The 9,434-nt window shown below is 34.6% G+C and overlaps 2 protein-coding genes across 2 annotated transcripts; both read left to right on the top strand.

The window, feature by feature from the left end:
- The first annotated feature begins 43 nt into the window (after window positions 1–43).
- LOC133800515 (disease resistance protein RPM1-like) lies at window positions 44–3,424 on the top strand. Its single transcript, XM_062238496.1, has 2 exons — window positions 44–1,918; window positions 2,744–3,424. The coding sequence occupies exon 1, from the start codon at window positions 49–51 to the stop codon at window positions 1,912–1,914; it is 1,866 nt and encodes a 621-aa protein (XP_062094480.1). The 5' UTR covers window positions 44–48; the 3' UTR covers window positions 1,915–1,918; window positions 2,744–3,424.
- Window positions 2,992–5,622, top strand: LOC133800516 (DNA replication licensing factor MCM3-like). Its single transcript, XM_062238497.1, has 5 exons — window positions 2,992–3,127; window positions 4,305–4,486; window positions 4,706–4,774; window positions 4,876–5,017; window positions 5,102–5,622. The coding sequence occupies exons 2-5, from the start codon at window positions 4,377–4,379 to the stop codon at window positions 5,162–5,164; spliced, it is 384 nt and encodes a 127-aa protein (XP_062094481.1). The 5' UTR covers window positions 2,992–3,127; window positions 4,305–4,376; the 3' UTR covers window positions 5,165–5,622.
- The last annotated feature ends 3,812 nt before the right edge of the window (window positions 5,623–9,434 follow it).

The raw sequence follows: 9,434 nt of genomic DNA on the forward strand, positions 1-9,434 counted from the left end.
GAAGCAGTCAAAGTTGCATTTCGGAACAACAACAATGGTAGCCGAGTAATGATCACTACTCGAATTGCAGATGTGGCCTCTTCCTCTACCAAAGATGTTGGGGGTCAGATCTTAACCTTAAATCCTTTATCTTCTGAAGATTCTTGGACTCTATTTTGTGCAAAAGCCTTTCAAGGTAATGCGTGTCCTACTCATTTAGAGGAAATTTCAAGAGACATCCTGAAAAGATGTGAGGGATTGCCTCTTGCCATTGTTGCAATAGGAAGCATGTTGGCCACAAAGGACATCAACAGGGTTGATGAATGGGAGATTGTTCACCGTTCTCTGCGGGCTGAATTACAAGACAATACAAAACTGAAAGGCATGCAAGCCATACTTTCACTTAGTTTCAATGATTTGCCTTACCACTTGAAGCATTGCTTCATGTATCTAAGTTTATTCCCCGAGGATTACTCAATTAAACCCAATGCTCTCATTCGATTGTGGATTGCTGAAGGTTTCGTAGAAGAAATTGAAGGAAGAACATTAGAAGAAGTGGCAAATGGTTGTTTCAACGAACTTCTTAACAGAAGCTTGGTCCAAGTGAATGAAAGATATAATGATAGAAGAATCAAAAGTTGTCGAGTGCACGATATTTTAAGGGAAACTATGTTTCTAAAATCGAAAGATCAAGGCTTTGCAGCAATAACTAATAAAGAGAGCAGTAAAAGGCTTCCAGAAAGAGTTCGACGCCTATCTGTGCATGAAGGAACAAATATAGATGCATCTGGAGACAATCAACTATCTCAACTGCGCTCTTTTTTCTTATTCACCAAAGAAAAAGATGTGTGCAATAAATTTGTGTCTTCATTTTCTGATCAGGGGTCAAGACTTCTCAAGGTGTTGGATTGTAAATTTGCACCAATAACCACATTTCCAGAGGGTATCACAAAGCTGTACCATTTGCGATACCTATGTTTAAGAGATACCGATGTAAGTTCAATTCCACCCTCTATTGAGAATCTTAAACACCTTGAAACGTTGGACCTCAAAAACACTCTTGTACGAGAGCTACCCAGTGAGATTTTACGATTACAGTGTTTGCAACATGTAATAGTTTATGATGTTAGAAGATTTCCGACATTGCATGGCTTTAAGGCTTTAAAAGGAATGGAATCCCTTTCTTCCTTGAGAAAACTCATTTTTGTTGAGGCAAAACAGGGTGAAACTGAGCCTATGGTATCCGTAGGAAGGCTAACACAACTGACGAGGTTAGGCATCCTACAGCTTGGAGTTGAGCACGGAGATGCACTATTCTCTTCAATTCGTGAATTAAAGCTCCTTCGTTCATTAACTTTGGATTCAAGAACAGAGGATGAAGCCCTTAGTTTCCAATTTAAATCCTTCTCATCTCTTCGATTGCTCCAGAGATTATATATAAGAGGTCGTGTGGAGAAGTCACTAGAAGGACTACAAAACCTTACAAACTTGTCTACATTATATCTGAGTGGTAGTAGGTTGCAGGTAAATCCGCTAGAGTCATTACAAGATTTGCCCAATCTAGTGTCACTCTGGTTTGATGAAAGAGCTTATGATGGGAAGTCACTATATTTTAAAGCTGGGAGTTTCTTAATGCTCAGAGATCTCCATATTTCAGAATTGGAGAACTTAAGAAAGGTGACAGTGGAAGACAAAGCATTGTCTCATCTCGAACGTATGAGTTTGATCGATTGCAAATTACTGAAGATAATGCCATTTGGAATTGAATGCCTAAGAAACCTCAAACAACTTCAATTGATAAATATGGCTGCAAAATTGACAACAACTGTATATCGTGGAAGTCAACATGTTAACTACTCAAAAGTAATGCACATTCCACATGTTTTCATTGGCCAATGGAATATTGAAACGGGACATGATGGTTATTGGCTTTAGAGATGTAAGTTTCATTCTTCTTCTTCTGAAAACTAATGAGCTTTTTTATTTATTTATCTATTTATTTTATTCTTTGGTTTGTAAATTATATTTTTGAAATTCAATCACGATAAAAATTATTTATATTAGATTATTATGATTTTTATATTCAACCTTTGAAATTTAATATCACCTCCTATAACATAGATATTCTTGAATTTGAGCTAAAAGAGACATTGTGCTTATCAAAATCAATACTTGATACTATTTTAATTTTACATAGGTATTAAAGATGTGAGTTCGTAATAGGAAGTGGACTTTTACCTCTCTATAATTGTTGAGTACTTACTAAATGTTTTTGAAGAAGTTGGGTTTGATGTGAAAAAGTGGAAGGTGAATTTCTTCATAGAACAAAATATGATATAATTTCTTGGTTGATTTCATTATATTTTGGCTGTTATCTTGTTTTTCAAGGACTTTCCAATTCTATTGTGCTAAGAACAAAGATAACATTCTATTTGACAAAACTAGTTATCTTTTTATTTGATTAATTGGATTCATGTTCTTTTGAGCCTTTGTAGCTCTTGTTCTCAACTTAGTATGAATATTCTTTCATCATTTTCTGTTCATCGTGTGGTGTCATTGTGCTGGCTACTAGTGCCTCTTTCTAAGACTAAAGAAGTATCAATTTTCATAATATTAGTGTCAATTATAAATTCATTCTTTTTTTTTTTTAAATTACAAAAAAGTAAATGAAGATATTACCAACAAAAATATTGTTTCAGTTTCAAAAGTTGTACTTATGTTCCAAATCTAACTTTTATTGTCTGATTCACATAATTTGTTACAGTATAGTGAGGCAGCTTCCAAGATATTTCTCATAAATTGCTTGTGTGCCATCTAGCAACCTCGGTTGGGGCATAATCAAGTTGTTGATTGAGCTTATAATGATTGGGAGGCACAAGTCTTTTGATGATGATGATGAGGAGGAAGAAGAAATTGATTAAGAGTTTGACATGTTGTTGAGGGAAGTTCTGTTTTTGGAGTCGATTTTGAGATATCCGAATCTGTCTTTTTTGAGATTCACCTTACAAGATGTGCTAAAAGTTGTTGTGAATGGTGTTGAGGAGTACAAGAAGGAAGTGGATAAGATTGGAACACTTTTGCAATCTGAAGATGCAGAAGAGGAACAATTGATGTTGAGATTCTGTAATGTCAAATATCATGTGTAGAGGTTTGTTGTAATGAACTCTTTTGAGTTCTGATATTTCTTTTTGTGTTATGCTTTAGTTTAGTTTTGGAAGTTGCTTGACAATTCCCAGATGGATTTTTCAGTTGTTTCATTTTAATTGATTGCTGAGTTTCTTGATTTCTTTCTTGTTCTGCTTTTTCTTTCTTTGGTTTGTGTTAAGGTAAATTATTTGACCTTACTTATGTTACATGCAATTCTAGTCTTTTTTTTTTTGTTTTTTTTCCATATATAATATATATTGATATTCTAAGTAAACAGATTTTTCATTACTTTGGTAAAGTGCAATCTTCAAATTCTTCTTCAAGCTCCCTCAGATTAGCTTGCCCTTGCCCTGCAAATTTTAATCTATGCAAAATATTTATGCTCTTTTAACATAACATTACATATTCAAGAGATACTGATGCCCCTGAGAGACTTAAAAAAGGAATGCATGCAGACGAAGACTTTTTATTGATAAAAATTGAATTGTGATAGAAGGTATTTTTCATATTCAAATGTTCACATCTGATCTAACTTATAGTATTCATAGTCATGGTTGATTCTTAGAATGTATTCTCACTAGTTTAAGTGGTTTGATTTTAACATCCCTCAATATCAAAGACTAATAAAGAGCAAATATTTCTCAACAAGCATGGAATTTGTTAAAATTATTTTTGAGAAAAAAAAGGCACAGTAGTATTAGAAAATATCAGAGTTCAAGATATAAGAAGAGAGATACTTATGTACATTGTTCTCAAGAGTGATATATACAGAAACAGAAAGCTGAATTAAAAATAATATATAAGACTCTGTATAATAATAATAATAATAACATTAAGTTTTTGTTCTTGATTCTGAGAACACAGAACCAGACAGTGCCACCAAAATTTGAGCCTTTCTGCTATTATGAATCTTGACTTGTATTTATCAGGTCAATCATGTATATTGTCTGTGAAGATTGTTTCAGTTAGTTAAGTCCTCACCAAATCAGCATATTGTAATATTAAAAGGCTTCAATTAGTTAAGTTAGTTGGCTGATACTTGTGATACTGGCCCAGCTATATATTGCAGTCTAAACAGCTCACTAAAGTCAAGTTTTTGTTTTGTATTCGGTTGTATCTTCACCAGTTTAGCTTGGTTCATCGTACTTGCTAGTGAATAATTAATTTGCCTTTAACAGGTTTTACAGTCAGATGTCGAAGCTGCACTGAAAGTTTTAAATTTTGCCATATATCATAAAGAATTGACTGAAATGGAGGAGCGCGAGCATGAAAAAGAGAAAGAAACTGAGAGCAAACGCAGAGCTGATCGTCGTTCAGATGATCATGATACACCAGACGGTGGTGCAGCTGGAAAAGGAGGGTAAGTAATAAGCGGTCCTCTTGCTTCATAGCTAAATCTCATCTAGTTATTGATTGAGAAATTACCTGGCCAAACTGTGAGGAAGTACTACTACTACTTTTTTAATTTGCCTTTGATAGGATTAGCAACATAGAAGTATTTGCACAACACCAGGAGATCTTTCACTACCCTCCTTCATGGCTATATAACAATGTTCTGACTATATTTTTCTTTGCACAGCCCAACAATCGATGCCATGGATGTAGATGACCCTCCAACCCAATCTGCTGGTGAACTTTCTCCAGAGAGGTCTGTATCTGTAGAGGAAGAATTTGCTTCTTTTCCCCTATTCAAAGGGTTTTTCTATTTATTCTGAATTCTAATATGTCTTTCTCTGTTTCGTCTTGCAGAATAGAAGCATTCAATTCTTTATTTGGCCAGCATATGCGGGCCAATCACTTGGATACATTATCCATTGACAGAATAGAGGAGGCTGTCAACTCCAGGGCCGATGTCCGCTACACAAGTGCAGAGATAAATGTCCTATTAGAGGTACATGTACAGTATGCATACATTTTTTTAGCTTCTTCAATTTCTTCCTTGGCTGGCCTATAATGTAAAATTTGGTGATTGCAGAAACTACAAGATGCTAACCGAGTGATGATAGCTGCCGATGGAATGGTGCATATGATATCTTGAGTTGGGTACTAAATGATGACCATTTTCAATGGCTAAATCTGGTCAGTTGTAGTATAAGTTCCCAAACTGTATTGTTCAGATGTGGCTGAGACGACTAACTGGATACCAGGGCAGCCTAATTCAGTGTCTCTCGGATGATGATATTGATGAAGAAGCATTTATTTAGTTTCGAAGCTTCATTTATATCAAAAGTGCAATCAAATGTACTGATGGATCAAAATGATTTTTTTCAAACATGACAGCAAACGAGCAAAACAAATGTAGGCAGAATTCACTAAAATTTAGGCAGTTTCTTTCAAGTAGTAAAGTTTAGTAGAATAATTTGTCTAAAAAAGACTACTACTATCTGAATTGCCTCAAATGAGATTTGACCCTATTTTCCTTCCAATGTATACTACTCACAGAATCATCACACTAACAAGAACACTAAGTGGGTGTTTGGTATGTGGTAAAGTGAATGTGAGAATAAGAATCTAAAACACTTCTCATGAACTTGGTTCAAATTTTTAGGGGTAAAGTTAATTATTTTTTGTGGGCCCTACATGTATTTTAAGGGTAAAGTGAACAATTTTATACACTTGAGTTTAATGTTACCTTCATCCTAAGCCCTTCCACACTTTCCAAGTTCACTCAACTACTCAAAACAAACACCACTAAAGTTAAAGTATTCATCTAGTTTCTTTAAAAAGGAAAAAAAAATATCTCTAGATCTTCATCTTCAACTCCAACTCAAACACACAATTCTTCCTTCATATAATCTATCTTCAATCCTATTATTTTCATTCTCTTCTCAAACACAATCTTGAGATGAGTTCCTACATATAGAGAGGTATACCTCATCTGTTAACACCATAGGCAAGTCTGGACATCAAAGAGAAACTTCAAAGCAAAATTTCTTTCAATATGGAGCTAATGATTTTCATCTTCATTGTTCACTTCATGAGTTTCACCATGGCCAAGAACCTCTCTGTGGCAATGGAAACACTTTGAGCATAACCCAAAAATCATCAAGCTGATCTACATTAGCTAGGCTTTTATTATTTGTAGTTGAAATCGCCACAACCATAAAGAATTGAACGAGTTGTTGAGAAATCTTATGAATTTTTCCCAAGATTGATCACCACAGCCTTCATTGCCTCAATTCAAACTATTATATTTCACCCTTTAGTCTGCCATTTTTGGCTTATTATTCTTTCCAAATCCTCATGAACTCATTATCATCATCATCATCATCAATCAAGTCTTCCAAGTACACTACTCATCCATACACAGACATGTATAGATCGAGATAAGGAAGGAAGGTTGTACTTGCAAGTCTATTAATTTTCAAACTCATATATATCCAAACGTTTTATTACTACTTCTTTGAATCCTTTTCCATTTTCTTGAGAGATTTCTTAGGCGCCATTGATAAAAAAAAATGTTTCAAAGTGTCTGAGGAGTTTTGAGTAGTGAATGTGCATCCATCTAATATTATTATAGGGTATTACTTAACAATTGCAATATGAGAGAGACTTAAGAAAGTTAGGTCATTATTCAAGAAAATATAGATCAGTGCATAACCCAACTTTAGACACAACAGGACCTGAAAGACACAAAATAAGGTTATTCATTATATATATATGTATATATATATATATATATCTAGGACTAGGATTACTCACACATAATCATATATTCTTCAAGTACACATATTCCTTCAGATCACAGATAATAAGTGCACTTGCATAATATAATACACCTATTTCTTTCTTTCTTATATATGGCCTTGTAGATTGACATTTTTCTTTATAAGAAACAATTCTTAATTACCTATTATTTATTTTTTACATTTCTAATATAAAAAATTAACCAATTATATTTGTTATTCTTTTCATCTCTTTCAAACAAGTCTGAAGAATGATACTAATTGAGTTGTTCGTTAGGAGAGCTTGTCACATAACATAGATATTTTAAAGAAAATTTCTCATGCATCAGTGCAATAATTATTAATTTTTTGGATTATAGTGAAATTGAAGTCACTATATATAAATATTAATAAAAAGATGAGGCACTCATAAAAATATTTATATTTATATTTTCTCAAACTAATAGTATTTGTATTCACAAAAAGAAAAAAAAAACTAATAGTATTTGTTTTTTTAAATAATAATAATAAAAAACACTACAAATTAAAAGTAGGTTGAATCCATATTGGTGGTTGAGCTTCAAATTTGGCAATCATTGTTGAATCTTCAGTGTCCAATAATGTAAATTATTGATAGCTATTATCTTCGAGATTGTATATGCCACAATCACAAGGAGTACCAGTAGGACCATATGAAATTAGATCAAAATCTAATTTGAAAACCCTTACGTTTGTGGTAAGTCGTATTTTCAAAATCATCTCTCCAATCGTAGCATCTTATTAGAGCATCTCCAGTGGGAGTTGCCTTACATAAAGCATACTGACAAGTGGGTCCTATGTGAACTTTTCGTAGCTTTTTAACAAATATTGTCAAGTAAAGTTGCTACTGCTTGGCAACGTTGCTCATTGTTTTAAAAAAAGAAAAAAAAATGTGATTGGCTACTTTTAATAAAAAATTAATATATAATTTTGAGAAGCAGCTTCCATCATTGCCTACGTTAGTATGCTCTTACTTGTAAAAATGTCTCCCTAACATGATTTGACAATATAAGACTTGATACCACTCCAATATGGTTACCAAGAATCCTTCTTTATTACTTTAGTACCACAATATGGCTCAAAACTATCATAAGATAAAAGATCATCAAAAATGTGTAATGCATAAAACTTATTGATATAAAACAATATGCCAGTGTTGTGCAGGTCCTACTCCCCACAACAACTTTGTAAACGAGTCTCTCTCTTGCTACTTAATTTCTTCTTCCAAACCAAACAGAAGCTTTGGCTCAGACCGTAGATGGTCTGAGCCAAGTGGCAAGAGCATGCAAGTCCCAGGAACCAGTGTCAGAAAGACTTAATAGGACAATTGGTGCTACTGAGTATAGACTCTTTTGATGAAGTAAACTCTTTTGAGTTCTGATATCCCTTTGAGTTTTATAGACTCTTTTGATGAATCTTGTTGTTGTGTTCATTCTAATTGATGCAATATAGACTAATAGATTTCTTGTTTTCTTTTCTGTTGGGCTTATTCTTTCTTTGGTTTTTGTAAGGTAAAATATTCTAATTAATGTTTTTGTAACCAAACAGAAGCTTTGTCATATTTTACTTAAACAAAGTTAACCTTGCTTGGCATAACAGAATTACCTAACTTAACTACCTTGTCTTACAATATATATATATCATCTCTTTTTCTGCTTTCTTCTTCTTGTCTATACACACTGTTATCCAGATTTCCGGATAGCGTTTAGATTGATATCCTCGGGGAAGCAGAATTACCAATGTCTTTCACGGTAGGTGACCAGAGCTCGCGGATGGACAGAAAGGCTTCGCCTCTCCTGTTTAGTGTCTGGATTACTCTTCCAAGCAAACACGACACGGAAACTCGTCAACCCTCTCGGACTCCCGAAGGGGTATCCTTCGGGGAAGCTCCTTCCAGGAGAAGCTCTTCAAGTGGTCTTCGCGGAAACAGTTCCGTGCCTCGCACGGAACAAAACCAAGCGGTCGAGTCATGGAGGAGGCATATTTGGAATGATATCCACCTGACACAGGATCCCGCTTGACACGCCCGACAGGTCAAAGCCGCACACATCCCAGCACGCCTAAGGGTACCTTTTCGCCTACTGTTCCGCTGACAACTTGGAAAAGACGGCTGACTTTGTGTGTTCCCCATACTTTCACGTAAATATACCCACATAGAGTCTTGTAGCCATGCTACTACAGTAATTGTATCCCCTATTTATGGCTGGTGTAATAAAGACTCATGTACGTAGAGAAAAACCCTAATCCAAAACCCTAGCTATAAAGACCCCTTCATTTTACAAGAAGAGGGAGAACCAACAGATCACATAGCAAGAACTCTACAAAAATCTCTCTAGCTTCATCTTCTTCAAGAGAACTCGAGAGAAACACTGTGAGTGTGTGAAGTTCTTGTACACCAGCCATCTTACTGTAATCCTTTCCAAGTATAATAACATCGACTCGTGAACTAGGGCTTGTTAACGCCTGAACCACGTAAAAACACTGTTTGTTTAGTTACATTTCAGCACTTCTACAGTTCTTATCTTTTTATTATTCTGTTTGTATTCGTTTCCGAAAAACTCGGTAAACATTTTGGTGCTTTCATTGAGAGCTGTAGGAAGTTGT

This window comes from Humulus lupulus, chromosome 9, assembly GCF_963169125.1.
Source record: "Humulus lupulus chromosome 9, drHumLupu1.1, whole genome shotgun sequence".
Lineage (NCBI taxonomy): Eukaryota > Viridiplantae > Streptophyta > Magnoliopsida > Rosales > Cannabaceae > Humulus > Humulus lupulus.

Excerpts from the sequence above, each read along its gene's own strand:
- LOC133800516 (XM_062238497.1), top strand. The coding sequence starts at position 4,377 with ATGGAGGAGCGCGAGCATGAAAAAGAGAAAGAAACTGAGAGCAAACGC. Across the intron at positions 4,487-4,705 it reads GGTGCAGCTGGAAAAGGAGG|CCCAACAATCGATGCCATGG; the intron begins GTAAGTAATAAG and ends TTCTTTGCACAG. Across the intron at positions 5,018-5,101 it reads AGATAAATGTCCTATTAGAG|AAACTACAAGATGCTAACCG; the intron begins GTACATGTACAG and ends TGGTGATTGCAG.
- LOC133800515 (XM_062238496.1), top strand. The coding sequence starts at position 49 with ATGATCACTACTCGAATTGCAGATGTGGCCTCTTCCTCTACCAAAGAT.